Source organism: Mustela putorius, unplaced genomic scaffold (assembly GCF_011764305.1).
Source record: "Mustela putorius furo isolate JIRA1106 unplaced genomic scaffold, ASM1176430v1.1 tig00537227_pilon_pilon_pilon, whole genome shotgun sequence".
Lineage (NCBI taxonomy): Eukaryota > Metazoa > Chordata > Mammalia > Carnivora > Mustelidae > Mustela > Mustela putorius.
Genome location: NW_025422368.1, coordinates 3,349,817 through 3,370,549, shown reverse-complemented (window position 1 = coordinate 3,370,549; position 20,733 = coordinate 3,349,817). Strand labels below are relative to the sequence as shown.

The following is a 20,733-nucleotide window of genomic DNA, read 5'->3' as shown; positions in this document are numbered from 1 at the left end:
GGAAGTATGTCATATTAGAGAATCAAACCCCCAAGTTTCCAGGACCCCATAGTTTTCCTTAGACATTCAAGGAAAATTTAAATTGCTTGTTAAATAAATGACATTTGTATGGTTCTTGATTTTATAGCCAAAATGTTTTATTTTATTTACCTAAATAATTTGTAGCTTTTTTGGGGGGTGGTCTTTGTTTCTACATTGTGGCGATCAGTTGGACATGCTTGTTGTGATCCCATGGCCCCAGTCGAGACCTATTGACTCCTTACTCTCAGCCTTTTGGGTCTGATAAACGACAAGAGAAGGTCTTAGAGGGAGACAGGCAAGAAATCTAGTATAATCCAAGAGAGTAATTGCTGGATGAGAGAAAAAGAAAAAACACAGAGGAGAGGGGACGCTGAATCCACAAGGGCTGCCTGGAGGAGGGGGTTAGCGTTCCAGTCTGTTAGGGAAAAAAGCCTTGGGTAGACTGGCAATGCGGAATGGCAAAAGCAGTCCAGGAAGGGCATTTGTGAGGAAAGGACCCTCCAGCTGCAGCAAGCGCTAGTGATGACAACCACAGGTGATGACTCATAGAGCCCAAGCTCTGTATGTGATAGGATGAGCTATAGGGAGCCATTGAGGGCTCTTGAGCCAGGCAGAACCTAAGCAATACAGTGTAAGGAAGCAGAATGTGGCTGCTGGTGGGTAGGAGTAGCGGGGGTGGGGAGAGGCTGGAGGCACTGAGAGAGGGGCAGGTGGTTCTCTGAGCAAATAATCATCTCCAAAATTAAAGAGAATGAGCTGGGTTATTTGGATGACATCAGCTCTGATCCTGCCAGCTCTGCTCAGCAGACTGACTCAGGAAGGGAACGTGCTGCCGGTGAGCCCCCCGCAGGGGTCCCTCCTCGTACCCTTGTACCCCCTGCAGTTCCAGGCAGGTGAGGCACTGAGCCCCAAGCCAGCTGGATGGAATGCAGTCTCTGGGGGACTTGGCTGCAATCAGAGCCACTCATCTGGGGGCAGGATGGCTGTTCAGCAGGTTTGCAGCTGGCGAGGCTGAAGGTGAGCTCATCCCAGAGGAGCTGGGGTATAAAGGACGGAGAAGGGCTGTCCTGCCAGGCACTCAGCTCCACTCCCACCCACAGTGTGGCTGCCAGAGAAGCTTACTCCTCACTCAGCTCTGGGGCCAGGAGCATCTCCTTTGAGCTTTGCTGACCATCTTCTTCCTCCAGTCCCACCCTAAGCTTCTGGTGAAGGGTGTGGATTACGAGAACCTGAGGACCCAGGTCCAGGTCCTGCCAGGTGACCATGGGCAGGTCTCCCAACTTCCTAAGCCTCTGTTTCCACATCTCTAAAAAGGGGGCTGTTCATACCTACTGCACCTGCTCCCAGGGGTGGATGGGAGACACCACTTAAATAATCATGATGATGCTGATACTACTAATGATAGCTACCACACGCTGTGAGCTCTGTGGGGTACAGCTCTGAGCACTTCCCATGTAGTAACTCATTTAGTCCTCTCGACAGCTGTGTGAGGCAGATACTATTATTACCCTGTTTTGCAGATGGAGATACTGAGGCACCAAGAAATTAAGTAACTCACTGGAGGGCACATGGCCACACGGCTCATGAGCAGAGGGCTCAATCCCAGCAGCCTGGTGATTGTGCATGCTTAGCCTCTACGCTGTTCTGGCTTACTCCTGTGATGTCCAGCACAGGTGCCTGCCCGTTTTCAGGTGCATAGGACCAGCTCTAGTCTCCCTCAAGCTCCAGTTCTGTGACCCTGCTCTCCCTCCATCATCCGAACCTCAGCGTGATGAAATGTGCTCACCAGGACCGACTTCCTCCCACTCCTCTTCCTGCCACCACAGACCCTCCAGACAGTGGGATCTGACCCCAAACTCTCCTTCTCAGCCTTCTCAGCTCTCCTGAAGAAAGTTAATGTAGTGTCAGGACTTGGGTGAAGATGGGTGGCGGGAGCCTATGAGGTGGTTCCGTGTTTCTCACACACAGCAAGGCTTTTCCCTGATGTCCTGCTCTGGGCTGTTCCCCCAGCCTCCTGCCCACTAGGGCAGCTTGTCCCATCCTTTAAGACAAATCAAGACACACCTCCTCTAAGAAGCTCCTCCCCGGTCTCCACATCCTCCTTCTCAGGGTCCGTTGCACCTCTCTGCACACGCCTGATTGCCCAGGTGCTGTGTGCATCCTTCCAAAATGATCGAAGAGGTTCCTCCGAGGTCAGGCAATGCATTTTGCTCCTGTGGCCCCAGGCTCCAGGGCTTGTGCCAGCTGATAGATGTGCTCTAGCACGTGTCAGAGGGCGCGTGTGGGTGCGTAGCGGTGTGGGGGTGGTCATGGATGTGAGCACCGTGGGTATCCGGCCTCTAGGGAGTGGCATGGCGGTCCCAGTGATCTGCGGCTGACAGTTACTGCGATGGGCCAGACGCTAGCTGTATGGGCCTGCGAGCCGCTGGCATGTGTCTGAGCACATATACACTGGCTTCTGGTGACAGCCCACCTGACAGTGGGTCCCTGTCAAATTAGCTCACTGTTCTTCTCCGTTAGTGGCACATGGGGGACAGTTCCACCTTCATCATATCTTTTTTTTTTTTTTTAAGATTTTACATATTTATCTGAGAGAGAGAGAGAGAGTCTGCACAAGTGGGGGGAGAGGCAGAGGGAGAGGCAGGCTCCCTGCTGAGCAGAGAGCCCGACGCCAGGCTCGATCCCGGGAACCCAGGACCATGACCTAAGCTGAAGGCAGATGCTTAACCAACTGAGCTACCCAGGCCCCTTCTTTCTTTTTCAATAATAGCCAAGGGGGGAAGCATGGTGACTCCCAGCTGATGACCAATTGAGGGAATCAAATTCATTTATTCATTCATTCATTCATTCATTCATTCACTCAACATCCCCGAAACCATGAAAATGAGAGGTTCTAGCTAGCTGGGCCTGAAAACTCATCCTTTCCTAGGGGCAACAGGATGGACAAGGGGACTTCTCAAGGTCACAGAGCATCCATTCCACTGAGACCTTCTCTACCAGAGAACACAGATGAATCAGTGAAAGCCTCGCACAATACCAAGTTTGGAAGCCAGGGAGAACACGTCTACAGGTGAGAAAATGAGAAGGTTTGAGGCCAAGGGAAAGGCACAGGGAGGAAAGGCTTGGAAGAGTGGCGGCTCCAAGAGGCAGGGCACATACATTGTGACTGCCCTCTTTCACATTGTGTGATTCATTCTCCAATTACAGAGCAAGCACTCTGGGCCAGAGGAAGAAGGAGGCTGGCAAATTCCCGGGCTTGCCCTTGGCCAATCAAACAGAGCACTAGTTATTTCCATGCCCCTACTAGCCCCAACTGCTCCCCCATCTTTATTCCAGGTTGCTATTCTCCATATGGTGGGAAAGGCCAGGAGCGTGTCCAAGGACATGGTTTCCTGGGTGTCTTCCTTGCTACCCCTCTGCCCCCAAATTTTATTTTTTATTTGCGTGAGATTCACGTAACATATAATTAACCATTTTAAAGTGAACAATTCAGTAGCATTTAGTGTATTCACAAGATGGTATAAGCACCACCTCTATCTATGTCCATACATCTCATCACTCCAAAAGGAAATGCAGTACCCCGTAGCAGGCACTCCCCATGCCCCTATCCCAGTCTCTGCCACTGCATAGTTTCCATGGATTCACCTGTTCTGGACATTTCATATGAATTGAGTCATGCAATATGTGACCTCCATGTCTGCCTTCCCTCACTTAGCATCACGTTTCCAAGATTCATCCATATTACAGCACGTGTCTGCACTTCATTTCTTTTTATGCCTGAATAATACCCTGTTGCAAAGCACATACTACAATTTTTTGTAACCATTCATTGTGGACATTTAGGCTATGTCTCTGTCCTATCAGGCTGCTACAACAAATACCACAGACTGGCCCCTTATAAGCAACAGAAATTTACTTCTCACAATTCTGGAAGCTGGGAAGTCCAAGGTCAAGGCTCTAGCATGGTCACACTGCCGAGGGTGCACAGCCAGCAACTTCTCCTATGTCCGCATGTGGTGGGAGGGGCTAGAGAGCTCTGGGCGGTCTCTTTATTAGAGCACCAGTCCCATTCATGACCTAAAACCTAAGTACTTCCCAAAGGTCCCACCTCCTAATACCACCATCTTTGGGGATTAGGGTTTCAACATGTGAATTTTGTGGAGACACAAACACTTAGAGCATAGCAGTCTGTTTCTACCTTTGGTTATTGTGAACCATGCTGCTGTGAACATGCATGTACAAGAATTTGTTTAAGCACCTGTTTTCAATTCTTTTGGATATATAGACCAAGGAGGGTAACTGCTCACATGCTAGTCCTATGTTTAACTTTATGAGGAAAAGCCTGACTTTTTCACAATGGCTGAACCATTTTACATTCCCACCAGTCACATACAAACGTTCCAATGTCTCCACATTCCTGTCACCACTTTTTATTTTCCTTTTTTTTAAAATTACAACTGTCCTAGTGAGTGTGGGGTAGTACTCCACTATGGTTTGGGTTTGCATTTTCCTCATGATGAGTCACGTTGAGTATCCTTTCATGTGCTTTTTGACCATTTGTATATCTTCTTAGAAATAAAGTCCATTAAAGTCCTTTGCTCATGTTTTAACTGGGTTGTTTGTCCTTTGGTTGTTGAGTGCTATGAGTTCTTTATATGTTCTGGATGCTGGACCCTTAGCAGATAGATGATGGGCAAAGGTTTTCTCTCATTCTTCAGGATTTCTTTTCACTTTCTTGGTAGTGTCCTTGGATGTACCGAAGTTTTTAAATTTTGATGAAGTTCAACTTAATCTATTTTATCATTTGGTGCTTGTGCTTTCGTGTCATATATAAGAATCCTTTGCCAAATCCAGGCTCATGAAGATTTATCCCTTTATTTCTTCAAAGAGCTTTCCAGTTTTAGCTCCTATATTTAGGTTGTTAATTGATTTGACATAATTTTTGTATATAATGATAAGTGGGAGTCCAACTTCATTCTTTTGCGTGTGGCTAACCAGTTGTCCCAGCATATCCAGGAATGGTGTAGGCATCTTTGTCAAAATGGCCATAAATGCATGGGTTTTCTCCCCCAAATCTTTTAAATGTATTTGTGCTAGGTAAGAAGACCCTACAAGCCCTATCCCTAGGTGTCTCTGCTAAGTGGAGCTTCCTTAATTGGAAAGCCCAGCAAAGAATAAAGCCAGTCCTTGCCCTCGAGGCCCCCAAGTCTGGCACTGATGGAATCAGTCACACAGAGAGATCATCTCAACTGCATGTGGAAATGTCATGTTGGATGTAAGCAGTGGGCATAGCAAGGTCCTAGAAAATAGACACTCAGGCCTAAAGATTCAGAAAGATTTCCAAGAAGAGTACCCAAATGGAATATCAAAGGAGCAGTAAGAGTTGTCCACGTAATAAAAGGTGTAAATGGAGGTCTCCATGCCCAAAGACCATGTGAGCACAGACATCACCCAAACAGATGACTCAGCCCCTAAGTGGACATTTGCTGGAGGTCTACAGAGAGCAAATGAATAAGATACTTATGCTCCCAGACAGTGTGGACACTCCTTCACTCTCCATTCCCCTAGACTGCACTCCAACCAAAACTTCCATGCACATATCTTCCTTCCGGTCTCTTTGCCCTGTGTACTGAAGTCAGACCCACAGAATTTAAGTTGGCGACCATGGTCCAATCTCTATGACTTCCTCTCTTGGGCTTCAAAGGAGTCCAACTGAGTCATAAAGCAAGAGCAAAGTCATCCTTGTCCACTTCTCAGGATTTCAATTAGACCCCAGATTACAAAGAATTTCTCCATTTCTCAGGCAGATAAACTGCAACCAGAGGGGTTGCCCCTCTGCCCTCCTCAATACCCCAGCATAGGACATGTTCCCTCAGTTCCCCAAAATCACATCTGCCTAGCCTCTGGGTCCTTCACTGTGCACCCAGCACCAGGCACAGCACTCAGGCCTCGTAACCCAATGGCACACCGGCACTCTGGTCCTGGAGGAGGCAACTCCATGGATGGCTCATGGGTTCCTCTAAAGGCTGTCTCAGGTTGTAGATCCGATCTGCCCATCCCTTCCCCCATAGCCCCTCTTACTGGGTCACTGGGAATTTGGTCTTTGGGGAAAGGCAGAGTATCAGTGCTGGGAAGGACCTTAGGGTTTTCTGGCCCCGGGGTTCATGACCCAGGGAGTCCATGGGCTTTGGAGAGTTTGCAAACCTCTGAACAGGTAGACATCATTCTCTACCTTTTTCAGAGGGAAAATGTCCAAAGCTCATCTCAGTTGGTCTGAGTGTAACAGGTGACTGGTTAGTGTCTGAGCCAGAACAGAACCCTCTTTAAGTCCCAGGGCATTATTCCCCATAGTCACCACAGCAGTGACATCAGAGGGAGGCATTTGGGCAATAAGCCCACCAGACTCTTGGGCTCTTGTGCTTCCCAAGCTTTACTGCATCTTGGCACACAGAGGAGGACCTCCATAATACATGAAAGACACAGTGAGGCTAATGGAGGTGGCAGCTTGGGGCCTCTCGCCCCTGTCTTTGGAAGACCAGCCACTATTACCCTGAGGGATGGAGGAGCAAACAGCTCAGGACACCCATGTTACTAGATGGACCAGAAAGCACGTCCAAGGGCTGAATTCTGCACACCAAAGCTGAGGGACTAGAAATCCCACCCAGCCCCGCTATCCACTTCAGAAAATCTAAGATCTCCCAGCCCTCACCAAAATAAGCACATAAAACCTGTCCCCAAACCTATTGTGACAGTGTGATTTAAGTTCTCTCTCCAGGAATCTATGTGCCCATCTTTCTAGTTATTTGATTACACTTTCCTCCTCCTCCAGGAGGCCTTCCTTGTTTAGCTTCTACATCCTGGTCCCCAATCAGCGATGCCACGTAGGGCTTCCCTTTCCTGATTTGTACCAGGACATGGTTTTATGCATATGTCCATCTCTCCCATCAGCCTTGAGATCACGTCCAGAGCAGCCTGCTCTGATCTGCCTCCAGACTCCCTAAAGGCTTGTACACGTGTGTGGGCCGGAGCCCATTATCATTAGGGGGTGGGCAATTTGGTGAGATTGACACACTGACAAGACTGACACACTGATATCACCAAGGGCAGTTTATTGAATGTACAGCAGAAATCCTGAGTCCTTAACTCAAGTGATGGAGAGACTGGGTGTTGCCATTCTTGGGAATATTTACACCAAGAGTCATGACTTCCAGGCTGGACAGTGCCACCAGAGATGGATCAAGCTCCCCTCACTGAACACAACTCATAGCAACAGGAATTGAGGATCACAAGCACTGCAGGATATGGCCCTAGCAAGAGGACTAAAGATACATCACATACCACAGTCCTTGACAAAAAGGCAACATAATCATGCTACCCTCATAAAAAAAAAAAAAAAAAAACCTAGCGTTTGAAACAATTCCCTCTGTTACAGAGGCAGTGATATGCCATGGAAAGAATATAGACTGTGGAGTCAGTTAGACCTGGGCTCCACTCCCAGCCTGGGGAACTTAGTGGGTGACAGGGACGGGTTCTGCAGCCTCTTTCTTGGAGGCTGGGACTTCTCCTCTGTCCTGAGGTTGCCAATTGCACCCACCTTGCAGGCTGGGTAAGCATGAGGGGCAATGCATGCAAGGAGCCTGGCACATAGCAGCTGCTTATCATAGGGTAGTATCTCTTACCAGTAGTAGAGTGGGTGGGTGACACAAGGTGGCAGGAAACCCCCAGTTCTCTGTCACTTGGCTTTGTGAAGCTGGGTACAGCTGGTGGTCTGAGCATATACATCTTTTCTCTTGAATAAAGGGGTCATTCAGCAAAGAGCTTTTGGAGGGGACAGGCAAAGCCTGGCTGACCGTGCCCCTCCCGGTGTGCCCACACACCTTCATCCTCACCCCCGAAGCTCGGGTTGTTAGGGGGAACTTCCCAGACACCTGCTGATCCAGCCTAAGCCCCAAACAAGACTATTCTTCTTCCCCTCCCTCTCTGCCTCCCTCCTCTTCTCTCCCTCTGGGGAGGACCATAACTTCCCAGAGCCAAGAAGGCAATTATAGCCTGGGTCCCAAAGCCTTCTGCCAGCTGAAGGCAGTAAGGAAAACAAGAAGTCAGTGTCCACACGGGACCTGAGAGGATAGAGAGGCGATGGTGCCAGTCAGAGCTGGACAGCGAGGGGGGCCAAGGCACAGGTGGTCAAGTACACTATGGACAGTCCAGGACTCAGGGGGTGGAGGATGGGGAACAGCAGACATCTCTGGGCGTGGTGGCGGTGGCAAGGGCATCTCTTCTCCCAGATCCGGAGGGGAGTGGGCCCTCGGTCTTATCGGGCGGCTTTCCTGGCTGGGGTACTGGCAGAGGTGCTCTTGCCCTTGAGATCTTGGGAGTCCTTGAGGTCTCCTCCACGGGCCCCTTTGGCCCTGGACTGCCCAGCCCGAGAGCTGCTGTAGCTGCCCACCACGCTGCTGGCCCCGGCGTCAGCACTAGAGGAAGAGCGGGGATGGTAGTAGCCGCTCCCACCGCTGCTGATGACGGCTGAGGAGGAAGGGCCAAGAGCAAAGAAGAAGGGCAGCAAGGATCAGTCAGAAAAGGAGCCATCCTCCCTTGTCCCCAGCAACCCTCAGCAGCCAGGAAACACCATCAATATGAACGAGCACCCTGCAAAGTGCCAGGCTCTGGGTGACGTGAGGACCACATGACACAGACGCGATCTCTGCCCTCCTGGAGTTTCCTGGACCATTTGACACTGACACCCCAAGTGTACATTTGCAACCTTCTCTCTCATTAATAATGCCCCGGGGAGAGACAGAGAGGAAATGCAGTGGGAATGACTTCAGCCACTCTTTCCATGGGTCTAAGGGAAATAGGTTTCCTTTGAAGCCAGAGAAGTTTCAAAAGACAGTAACGGAAACTTCCCAATTGGGGGAGACTATGAGTGGAGGGGGCATCGCCCTATCCTGGGGTCCCCGCCTGCCTACCCAGCCAGAATCCCCACCAGACCTATCTCTCAGGTATACTTACAGATGCTCACAGAGGATGGATTCTCACCAGACATCCTGTAAGACAGAAAGTTAGAGAAGGATAAAACCTCAGTGAAGTGTCTACACTCAGCTACAACCTTGATGGGCACCTGCTTTACCATGTATGTTATTTTTATTCATCCTTAAAACACTCTGTGAGATGGAGATTATAATCCCATTTTATAGGTGAAGAAATAAAGACACAGAGACACTAAAGGATCTGCCAGAACCACAGCTTGTATGTGCCAAAGGAGTGAGGAAATCTGTTCTGTCTGATCCCACTTGCCCTTTGACAGCATCACCTGTGCTGCCTGCTTCATGTTTGAGTTTCCCTCGCAGGGAGCAGGAGCTGAGCTCCCCAGTCAAACCAGCACTCTGTCCTTATATCTTTTATCTTCCACTTCCCAAATGTCCCCCGCCCAGCAGGGAGCCACCCACAGCCCCTTCTCTCCAGAGTTCCCCTCCACATCCCCCTCCAACCTGCACTCCTCGCCCTCCAGCAGCTTGCGGTAGGTGGCGATCTCCATGTCCAGGGCCAGCTTCAGGCTCATGAGCTCCTGGTACTCGCGCAGCATCCGGGCCAGCTCCTCCTTGGCCTGATGCAGGGCGGCCTCCAGCTCATCCAGCTTGGCCCGGGCGTCCTTCAGGGCACAGTCGCCCCGCTGCTCAGCATCGGCGATGGCCGTCTCCAGGTTGGCACACTGAAAACCAAAGAACAGAGAGCTCATCAGAATGCAATATAGTTCTCAGATCTTCTGGGCTCAGTAGCAAAACCCCCTCACTTCCCAGTTGAGACCCAAGGTGAGAGTGAGTAAGGCTCCAGGGACAGGACTATAGCCCAGCCTCCTCTATTTTCTATTGCAGATGGATTTTCTGTGAGAAGCTATTGAAGTAATTGCATTTCACGAATATAGGAAGAAACTTGTGATGTTTGCGAAGTTGACTAGTTCCTGCTCTTGGAGGCCACCAATGGCTCTAGGCTGAAAGGATACCAGGTCCAGGAGAATCATGCTGAGACCCCAGCCAAGTCGCCTCTAGGGATCAGACAGCATGACAAGGCACCACTATAGTCGGATTCCTGTCTGCAGGACAGCTCCCAGTGGGGACCTTTGACCTGTTAGCACCAAGAGTGAGCGTTTCTGGAACACTCCAGGGTTTTGCAGGAGGATCTGGCTAAACACTCCCCTTGTCAGCTTGAATTGGGTGAGGGAGGCTTCCCTTAGAGCTGGAGATTAAAGGCATGAAATCATACCTCAACCTCAGAAACTGGGTTCTGACAAACATCTAGCAGCACTAGGATGCTTTGTACTGATGGAGAGGAAGGCTGTTGCCATGCTCCGAACATTGCCTGGCGTGGAGGTTGTGGGGACACAGGGAGGAAAATGGGCTCCGATCTTTCACCTTGGTGTCCTATCACTAGTAGAGTTGACCTGGTTCTTTGAGGAGGACAAAGAAAGAATTCCCCACCTTTTTAATATTATCTCCCCGCTGCCATGGTGGTTAAGCTTTGCTGCCTTCAGGGAAGACAGGATTCCCTAGATGAAGTGGACATGGTATCATGATACAGGGAAGGGACACCCAGGAGGGCTTCATCTGCTGCTGTCCCCCCTTGGTCACCAGGATGATGCCCCACCTTAAGGGCAGGAACTTAGAATGGCCACAGAAGAGTCTGGGATACATTCCCTCTGCACTCCTCCATATGTATTATGTGTATAGTGGGAAGAGAAGGCATGGGACCTGCCATCAGGGGATACGTCTGAAGGGAATGTAGGACAGGTTTGTTGCTCGCAGAAAAGGTCTGAGTAAAAGGAGGAAAGAAGGAGGAAACCTGACTTCTGTCCTGACTGCTGATAACAGCTGGGCAAGTCACTTCCCCTCTCCTCATCTGCCCATCTTCTTTATCTGCAAACTGGGAGGCAGACAAAGTAAGCTCAAGGCACTTCCCAGCTCTTAGCAGAGTGCCAGCTCTGACCAAAGGTACAGAGGCAGGTAGGAAAGAGAGACATTAGATGGCTGAGGGGCTCCCAAATCCAAATTGGGAGATATGCTTTCTACTAAACTGGGCTCCAGTTTCTCCACCGCAGAGGATGAAATTGAACTTCACAAAGAACCTGACATTCTTGGCGAGGTTGCTGCCCACCTGCTTCTTTACACTCGCAATCTCACACCGGATCCTCTGGATGAGCCGGTTCAGCTCCGACATCTCGTTCTTGGTGTGTTTGAGGTCATCACCATGCCGGCCTACTGCCAGCTGCAGCTCTTGGATCTGGTTTCCGAGAGATAGAAAGTTGGTTATGAGACAGGACTGCACCTCCACCCCCGAATCGAAGTAGTGGAAGAGTCCTAAGCAAACAATTCCATGGCTGAGGCCAAACAGGGGAGGTGTGTCCAGGACAGGGCGTGATGGAGCCGGAGCCTGGGCATCCCTCTGGCTGTGTGGTGGTGGTTCCCACCAGGAAGTCCACCCACTTCTCTAAGTGGAAACTGTGCACTGGACACATCCTTTCTCTTTGCCCTGCCTGCAGTCTTTTCCGAGCTGGCTGAAAGAAAAGTGCAGGTCACATTTATTAAGCACTTTTGAAATGTAAGACGAACTCTCTACTCATTAAGCATCTCTATATAGAGGCCTCTGCTAAAGGCCAGATTGTACTACTCGACGTGCTAAGGATGCAGCAATGAGCAGGATAGGTGAGGTCCCTGCCCTCACAGAACATGAATTCTCCTGAAACCCTTTCTCAGTGGCAAGTGGAGGGCCAGAAGCTGAGGGCAGTGTGTACACTTGGGGTGGTTGGATTGTTAGCTCAGGGTTTGTAGCTCATACCTTCCCCTCTTCCTTGATCAGTCCTCCAGAGAAGAGGGGATGGCATATCCATGGACAGGGGATGAGGAACCTATGATCTTTGCTGTGGGTGGGATTTAACAAATGTGAAAAGGAGTGCCAGAACAGGGCAGGTAGAAAGCCCTGGAGAGCAAACAGTAAAGGGTCTTCTCCAAGCATTACTCCCAGTACCCAGAAGTCAGATAGACTTCCACTTCTTCCTCTTGGAAATCTTTCCATATTGTCCAGAAAAGAGCTCATGGCTTCCTTTTCACTCCTTACCCCACCCTGGATTTCCCATAGCAGCTCTCCATCATATTTGTTACTCTCTTTCCTTCTGCCCCATGATGACAAACCCTAATCCCTGGAAACATATTTGTTCTACAGCAGAAACACCTATCTTCTTTTCTCCATCAGATGATTGCCTGTCCTTTTCTATTGAATGTGCCCATCAATTCATCTTTGATAATAGTCTCTACTGAGAATTCTTTTTGAATAGAATATCATTAAAGCATTGGTTATAACCATTCTTTCATTCAACACATCTACAAAGGTTGCTCTTACATTCCCTGGTGGAGGTATCCCTTCCCAGGAAAGGAGAAGCTGGTGGAGGACAGAGATTCCCCTGGTGCCCACCTTGCTCTGGTACAGTGCCTCGGCCTCAGCCTTGCTCTTCAGGGCGATCTCCTCATACTGAGCTCGGACCTTGGCAATGATGCTATCCAGGTCCAGGTCCCGGTTGTTGTCCATGGACAGGATGACTGAGGTTTCACTGGCATGAGTCTGAATCTGGGCCATCTCCTGAATTGAGAGATGAGGACAGAGTCAGTGTCCCCTAGCCTCCCTTGGTTGCCTATTCATCTTCTGGGCTCAAGTGGTGGGAAGAAGTTCCTGCTCCAGATCTGAATGTTGGAGCCAAAGGAGAAGGCTCACAGCACCAGAATGCATCCTTCATGAGCAGTAGGCAGTGAGAGACATTTCCTATAATTCACAGAGTCAAGAGCCTGTGCTTGTATAGGACCTCAATGGGTCATTGTTTTCTGCCTGAGTGAAAGATCACTGTCAGCCCAGGTGGGATTGTCTCTTGCATGTATCTTTGGGGACCAAGATCCTACAATTCCATGGTCTCCCATGCAGAGTTTTGCACCTTCCTATCAAAACGTCCTTCATTCTGTTATCCTAAATCCCTCTTACTGGCATCTCCCCAGAAGAGCCAAGTGAAGCCCTCAGCTGAAAAGGGGCGGGGTGGGGGAAATTTAGGAGCATCCTCACCGCGTCATACAAACACTTGAGGAACTTGATGTCTTTGTCCAGAGAATCTACTTTGGCCTGGAGCTCCACCTTCACTGTGTAGGCTGCATCGGCATCCTGACAAGAGACACCCCAAACATTCAGTCAATACAACCCTCATCTTGTGAGCTTTCCCTGTCCCTGCTCCCAGAGCCATCTGATTTCCTATTGTTTGCCTGCAAAGGGAAGCATATGGATGAATAAAATTATTCAATATTGCTTTTTCTCATACTCAATGGCTCTTTGAAAATAGAGAAAGGGAAAAGTTGTTCTGTTCCACTGGAGGAAACAAAGCCCAGGGAGGTAGAATGAGTTTCCCCAAGTCACACAGGAAGGCCAAGCTGGACCAGAGTTTCCCTTTTCCCAGAAGAGAATTCTCTCCTGTCTGTTTCTGTCCTTTGCTTGGGTGTGTATCCTGCCTCTAGCTAGAGGCCAGAACCATGACTCCATTCCAACTCAGGCATCTGCCCCTCTCCAGAAGGCCTGAGCTGGAGTCCTGAGCATAGTTAGTTAGGAGGGGGATGCAAAAGAGAGCATAAGCTCTTTGTTCCCTTACCTTCTTGAGCACCACAAAATCGTTCTCAGCTGCTGTGCGCCGATTAATCTCCACCTCATACCTGGGGGCAAAGAGAGAAGTTAGCAGATCCCTACACGATCTCCTAGAGGTGAGTGCCACATAGGCTGCGGGTGGCAGGACTCTGCCCCTGAGTTACCTCATATATATTCCACTCACTGGATCCTAGGAAAATATCCAAATGCCTATTAGGTTCCCCAAACTGGCCACTGAACCAATCACTGGATCAAAGAGCAAGAAACTCCTTCTGATTAACCAGGTAGGAAGTTCTCATCAAACAGGGCAGACTCTTCCCCCACAACCAAGGGAGGGGTGTGAGCCCCTGGCGCTAGCTCTTGCTCTCTCCTCTCCTAAAATGTAGGCACAGAGATCGGGCTTTCCCAGGAATCTCTGGGAACATGACCCACGATCTTGGTGGGGCCTGCTCACCTCTTCTTGTAGTCCTCCACCACGTCTCGCACATTCCTCAGCTCCGAGTCCAGCCGCACCCTGTCCCCAGACAGAGTCTCCAGCTGCTTCCGCAGGTTGCTGATATAGCCCTCAAGGATGGGCTCCAGGTTCTTTCTGCAGTTGCTCAGGTCCAGCTGCTGCAGCAGCTCCCACTTGGTCTCCAGCACCTGGTTCTGCTGCTCTAGGAACCGCACCTGGGACCACAATGGAGGTGACCATGTCCATGGACATAGACTATTGACTCTCAGGTTACATAGATTTTTTAAAGTCATTAGCCTCAGGTGTTGACTCTAGACTCTTGGAATTCCATGCAAACTAGACCTTGTACGAGTGCCCATCCCATAGCTTTCTAGACAAAACCAATCCCTGAAAACTCATGGAGGAAGGAAATACCATAATTTTCTTTCATTGTCTGACTCAGCACGCAGGAGATGCTCCTCCTGATGACTCAGCCAAGTGTTTCTTCTGTACTGTGAGCCCTCCCCTCCCATTGGTGTTGCTCAGGTGGTGTTGTTCCTAGAGTCAACACTACCAGTTCTTCATCTTCTTTAAAGAGCTGGAGATTCATCCAACTGTCCTCCAGAAACCCAGTACTTCTTTCTCAAGGTGGGGCTATACTTTACTCAATTTTCCACCCTTCTCTGCAAAATACCCTGCAGAAGCAACATACTCATTTATTCCTTTGTGCTACCTAGCTTACAGGATGTTATGATGGAGGAGCCCCAGCTGCCACCTTTCCATCCACAGTGCCCTGTCCACTCCCAGGCAGCAGGGAATTGCTCACATCTCACTGAACTCTCTCATCCTCCTCCCGTGAGACCCACCTTATCGATGAAGGAGGCAAACTTGTCATTCAGAGCCTTGATCTGCTCCCGCTCCTGGGTGCGCACTCTCTGGATCTCAGGGTCCAGCTCCACGTTGAGGGGAGCCAGGAGGCTCTTGTTGATGGTGACCCGGTAGATACCCCCAGGTGGGCACATGGATGGGCACACAGGCCCTGAGGCCACACTGCCAAACATGCTTCCAGCAAAGCCAGTGGCCCGGCCTCCTCCATACCCAGAGCCAGGCCCAAAGCTATAACCTCCAATGCGAACACCACCACCTGCCATGTTGAGGGAAATACACCGATTCCCTCCAAGGCTGTAGAGGCTCCGACTGCCAAAGCCAGCCCCAGGTCCTTTGCCAGCTGCGCGGTAAGAAGCCGCACTGCCCACAGCCTTCCTCAACACCACTGCTGAGCGCCCACTGAAGCCACCCTTGTCACCACCAGATTTGATGTTCAGTTGCCGACTCATGGTGGGAAAGATGGAGTTGACAGAGTTGGAGGAAAGCAGTCACTAAGGGATAAAGAATGAACGCTCTGATGACGCACGCAGAGTGTGGCCTCCTTTTATCCTGTCAAGCCCAGGACACCGGAAAAGGGCGTCTCTCCATTATCTTCTTTCCTTGTGCCAAGGGCCAGGAGCCATGGGTAATTTGTAGAACAGAGATCTCCAACCTCTTTATGGCAACAAAGCGTTTCCGATAGCCGGCAGAATATGCTGCACTTGCAGACTGGGGTGGTCTAATCAGGCATTTATCTGTGCTCTTAATTAGGGACCTGGGGACTTATCCCCTTCTGAGATCTCCTAGCTTTCTTTTTCCAGGGCTACCTCCTTCTTGCTTATCTATCAGCAAGGAGCAGGGGAAATGTCTGGCTTTATCGAGAAAGGGCTCCTCCAAAAACCCAAGGTTTCCTTCCAAGATAATCCGTCTCCTAGTATCTGGTCTTGTTGAGGAGTCAAAGTGTTCATGCCAGAGAAAAAGAGACTCGGAAACGTGAGGGGTGTCTTCAAAGATCTAGATCCAAGACAGAATTTCCAGAGTCACTCTTTGGGTCTCTAAGAACCCCAGCTGCCCAGCGGTAGAACAGACCCCAGGAAGATCGTGGAAATGACCCCACAGAGTCTGCATGGTCCTCAGCTCGGGTATTGTCTGGGGATTTCCGTGGGTGAGACCTGGGTGGTGGTGACCTTGAAGTTGCCTTTTCAACAGTGAGAAAGTTTTCAGGCAGCTGGCAGTTCCTTCAGCCACGTTTTTGCTCCTGAACAAGATCTGCCCCATCCTGGGAGCCCAGGCATTAGTTCTTCCCTCCTTGGGGAGAACATCTTCCCAACTCTTATGCTCCCTTGGGAAACATTCCATGCCCAGGGACCAAGAGAGAGGGGTCCCTGAGCTTCATTCATGGGTTCAGTGTGGTCTGTTCTGCCAGTTTCCAGATCACTTCAAGAAGTTACTCAAGTTGGGGACATGAGAAAGCAGTCCCTTGTTAGCTCAGGTAGCCCTGGCAGGTGAAATGTTACAAAATTACTCCAAAAACAGGCATCTGGTAGCTACCATAATGCAGGACTCTGACCACTTCCTATAAGTAAACTGAGCAGCTTTAACCCATTTGGATCAGCCAGATAGTGGTAGACCAGTGTTCCCACTGCTGGGGAGGAGGGTGGAGATGGTGCTGGCCAGCAAGCTGGAGCCTGGACTGCTTCTCAGAGGGTCTTCCCTTCACATGGTGTTCTCCTCACATCCCAGAAAGTGGCAGTGGGAGTTCCTTCTCTAGGAACCCGGTCTCCCCATCTTCCCGGCAGGGCCTAGCCCTAAGGCATAGGAATGCATAATTTAAATGGTTTCTTGGGGCTTTCTAAGCCAAACTGAAAGTGCTGGTGTGTGCATGTCAACAAACGGTGTAATTCCCCAGACCAACATATGGCCCCAGTCCCCAAGGAGGCTCCAGACCAAAGAGAGGGATCTACATAAAGAACTGAATCTGGGGCCCATGCTCCAGACTGACAGAAGAGCTTTGTGAAGCACGGATTTGGAGGTATGCTGGGGAAAACAGGCTGATTTTGATTGGGGTTTTAAAAACGTCCGGAAGGCTGGGCTTGTACCCCCACCAGCACTCATAGCAGGGACTGCTTCCCGGTAGCTTCCCCCTGGGAGTGGGGACTGACATACTACTTGTAGTAGCAGCAATGGTGGCAGCAATAGTACCCACCATAGTGATCATCACAGTCATAACAAAAAGAGTCCACATCCATTGTTCACACTGCATGAGCTAGGCATCGTGCTGAGGACTACTAAGTTGTCTATTTCAACCCTGATGTTACTAACTTCCCTTGACAGGTGAAGAATTGGAGGCCTAGAGATGTTAAAGAACTTGCCCAAGGTCACTCAGCCAGTTCATCAGAGCTAGGACTGGAATCTGAGGGTGTCCGATCGCAAGGTCATGTTCCTAACCAGCACGTTACGTGATAGGATGACAGCTAGAGGGAAGACACAGGGCTTTCTGTGTGGGGGGCCAGGAAGTAAAGGGGGCAGTGATGGTGATGATAGTGACTTGGTGGTAACTGTGACACAGAAGGAAGAGGAAGAGGCAGAGGGGGATTTCCTGACAAGGGTCATCATGGTGGCCACACAAGGTGTCCCTCCTAGATAATGCTAGGGGATGTAACTGCAGGGGATTGTCTCTGCCTACCCAGTAGGATCTCCAGCAGTCCCAACCTTCGTCGCGTTGGTTACCTTCTAATCCGTCACCACACTCCAGACCCCAGTCTTTGGGTTCATTGGGCTAATGGGTGTTCCAAGTTTGGAAGAGATCAGTCATTCAATAGCTATAAAATTAAGCGCCTACTGTGTGGACTGCTCTATGCTGGACAGTGAGAGAGAAACATCTAAGACACTCTCCTTCTCCCCTAAGAAATTGAAATTGGAGTGGACACAAAATACAAGCTTGTGAAAGTTGTTTTGTTGTTTCTCTAGTTGTCATTTTCACTCGACGTGCTTGCATTGGATCATGAGTGACTCAGACAAGCAGTTAATGGAATTCTGATTTCTTAAAAAATCAGAATAAAATACAGGGGACTTTCTGAGGTAGGGTCAGGAACCAGAAGGCAGGCCAGGCTGCACATGGGCAGGAGAGAAAGATGGTGGAGGAGGCCGAGACACCCCCTCCTTGCAGAGAGTATGGAATCATGCGAGGGTAAATCACACGTTAGGTTAATGAACAGGCTCTGTGTTGCATGAGATCATGACAGAGACAGATACCCAGGGAACCCCAAGGAAGCTGAGCCTGTGAGTACCATGATCTCCTGCCGTCTTGGCTAAGGATGCTCCTGGAGGTAAGAGGCTCACTCTGCAGGGCACACCACACTGGTGGTAAATCAAGAGAAGGGCCTTGAATAATCCCAAATGGACATAACCAAAGTCGTGTCTGCTTGGTTTAAGAATGGATACCAAAGGCCATTTTTCTCTAGTCCACTGGCCTTTTGTCTACCTCTCAACACAGTCCAGGAGTGCAGTATTCTGTAGATAAAGGTCATCGATAGAAGAGGGCACCTGAAGGATCCTAGAGGTAACTTTGGGGTGACAAGACCTGGAGACAAACCACAGCACCTTAGAAGCAGGAAGGACCTGAAACCAAATTCTTTGATTTCCCTTTGAAAGTGAGCTCAGAGCAGAAACCTAATACTTTCAACCTGTCTGAACCAGTTTGAAAAGAGGCTGTTTTCCCATCCTCATCCAAATTTAGCTAGCTCAAACAATAGAGTTCATCTGCTTTTCTCCCATGCTCACGACACCCCCTCCTGGCACCCTTCCCCTCCCTGACGTGAAATGCTCTGCCTCCTGGAACATCAAGTCTGACAGCAGATGGGACATGCACCTATGAGTTGGGGCACAGCCCACTGTGGCAGTCTGGGGCTCTAGACGCAGGACTAGATGCAGAGGGGCAGGTGATATGGAGGGAGTAAGGCAGAAAGTTCTGTGTTAGTGAGAAGGGGTCCAGAACATGAGGGACGATTGGGAGTAACCAAAGACCATTTTGTAGGGAGACCAACTATCCCGTTTGCCTGGGACTGAGACGTTTTCCCTCAGGAAAACCTGGATAGCTCTGGACCACCTGGACAGTGGATCACACTAACACCCCCCCGTTTGGCACAGTACAGAGTTGCAAATTCTCCCGTAGTCCATAGGGATCACTGAAGTGACATCTCTCCCAGTCTGTAAAACTTTAAAACCCAAGCAATGCTCTGGTTTCTCTCCATCTGGGCTGGACTCCCTCCCCACCCCACCCCCACACATGTTAGCATGAATTCCCCCAGATTGCTTTTAGCACATCCCGGGCCATGTCTCACTGAACTTCTCCATTCCTGTCGCTTTCTTTCTCCCTGCGTTCTGGCCCCTAAGGCTTTGGTGGCTGGAGAGACCCCCAACCCTTTAGTGTAAATCAGGTACTTTATAGCTCTTGTCTCCCCCTCTTTTTAAAAAAGAAAAGCTCCCTGAACTCGCCACAGCTCCACCCCACCACCTACCTAGTCATCCTAGGGAATTTTCCTCTCAGCCCAAATGCACAGAGGTATGCGCAGACAAGCACCGTCTTGCTCTGGAAAGGACATATTTTCTTCCATTCGCTTGTTTCAAAATACCACCAGGCTCCCATTCCTGTATTTCTTCGTCCATCTCCTTACCTCAGACCCCTCCACCCAAGCCCCTTCCGGAAGAATTTTGGAAAGTATTTCCTGCCCCCTCCCTGCTTATTGCCTGATTCTCTCTCCCTCTCTCCCCCCACCCTTTTTTTCAAAGACAATGGAGAGGCTGGGGGAAATGAAATGCCTTAATCTTTTGATCGTGACTATGAAGTTGGTGCTTGATCCGCCTCTTCCTTTGCCCGTTTCCAAAGCAAACAAGCTGGGCTGTGTGGTGGGCTATAATTAAGCCAGTCATCACTAATGACATGCTCTCTATCTCCCATCGGAGCACAGCACAGCCCTGTCCAAACAGTGGGGGGAGGACCATTCCCTACCCCCATCAGGAGTGGTGGTTTGAGCCTGGGGGGGCACCTGCCTCAGGTGTGAGGGGAATGGCCATCCCCCTTCCCTGTGTCCACATCATAGCTGAGCCTACGGGGTCCTGGGGAAGGGAGTTGGGAAAGGGGCAGGAGAAGAGGAGAAGAATTCAGGCAGGACCAAAGCACTAAGGGGCTTGGGTGACCACAGGCAAGGTAGGAGGTGGGAGGAAAATTGTAAAGGTGGGATGTCCAGAAAGAAATACAAGGAATAAGAAGTCGGTGTTTTAGGAAAAGGAAACTGGAAAAGATTGGGTCAGTGGGGACGGATGGGTGGGTCCTGTGGGCAGGGAGCTAAGGCATAGACAGTGTGAGGAAGAGGCTATAGACAGAAGCTTGAACTGAACCTTCCACCATTCCAGGAAAGGCAAGTCCATCCAGCCCCAGCCTGGGTAGAAGGAGTGAGTTACCTGCTGGCTACTGTGTGGAGGGACCCTAAGCACCACCCTCCAGGATGCAGCCTGCCAGGGACAGAGAGGCTCAGGCAGGTGGGGCTTAGGTGATGTCTAGCGCTGGCACTGAGGTTGGGCTCAGAGCTTTATTCACAGCGGAGACCCAAGTGGAGCCCCCTTGTAAGATTCTGTCAACTTTCCCTTCTAGAGCAGGACATCTAGAGACCAAGTCCCCATCTCTCCAGTGTCACGGGTCCCCACTGAGGCATGTGAGACTTGATGGCCAGGCTACTAGGTGTGAC

General features: G+C 50.1%; 1 protein-coding gene across 1 annotated transcript; it reads right to left on the bottom strand.

The window, feature by feature from the left end:
• Nucleotides 1-7,427: 7,427 nt before the first annotated feature.
• On the bottom strand, nt 7,428-15,742 carry KRT74 (keratin 74). Its single transcript, XM_004774746.3, has 9 exons — nt 14,986-15,742; nt 14,141-14,355; nt 13,694-13,754; nt 13,120-13,215; nt 12,484-12,648; nt 11,170-11,295; nt 9,510-9,730; nt 9,031-9,065; nt 7,428-8,544 (listed from the first exon to the last, which is right to left on the bottom strand). The coding sequence occupies exons 1-9, from the start codon at nt 15,454-15,456 to the stop codon at nt 8,333-8,335; spliced, it is 1,602 nt and encodes a 533-aa protein (XP_004774803.1). The 5' UTR covers nt 15,457-15,742; the 3' UTR covers nt 7,428-8,332.
• Between the last annotated feature and the right edge of the window lie 4,991 nt (nt 15,743-20,733).

Excerpts from the sequence above, each read along its gene's own strand:
- KRT74 (XM_004774746.3), bottom strand. The coding sequence starts at position 15,456 with ATGAGTCGGCAACTGAACATCAAATCTGGTGGTGACAAGGGTGGCTTC. Across the intron at positions 13,216-13,693 it reads ATTTTGTGGTGCTCAAGAAG|GATGCCGATGCAGCCTACAC; the intron begins GTAAGGGAACAA and ends GTCTCTTGTCAG. Across the intron at positions 11,296-12,483 it reads AGGCACTGTACCAGAGCAAG|ATCCAAGAGCTGCAGCTGGC; the intron begins GTGGGCACCAGG and ends CTCGGAAACCAG.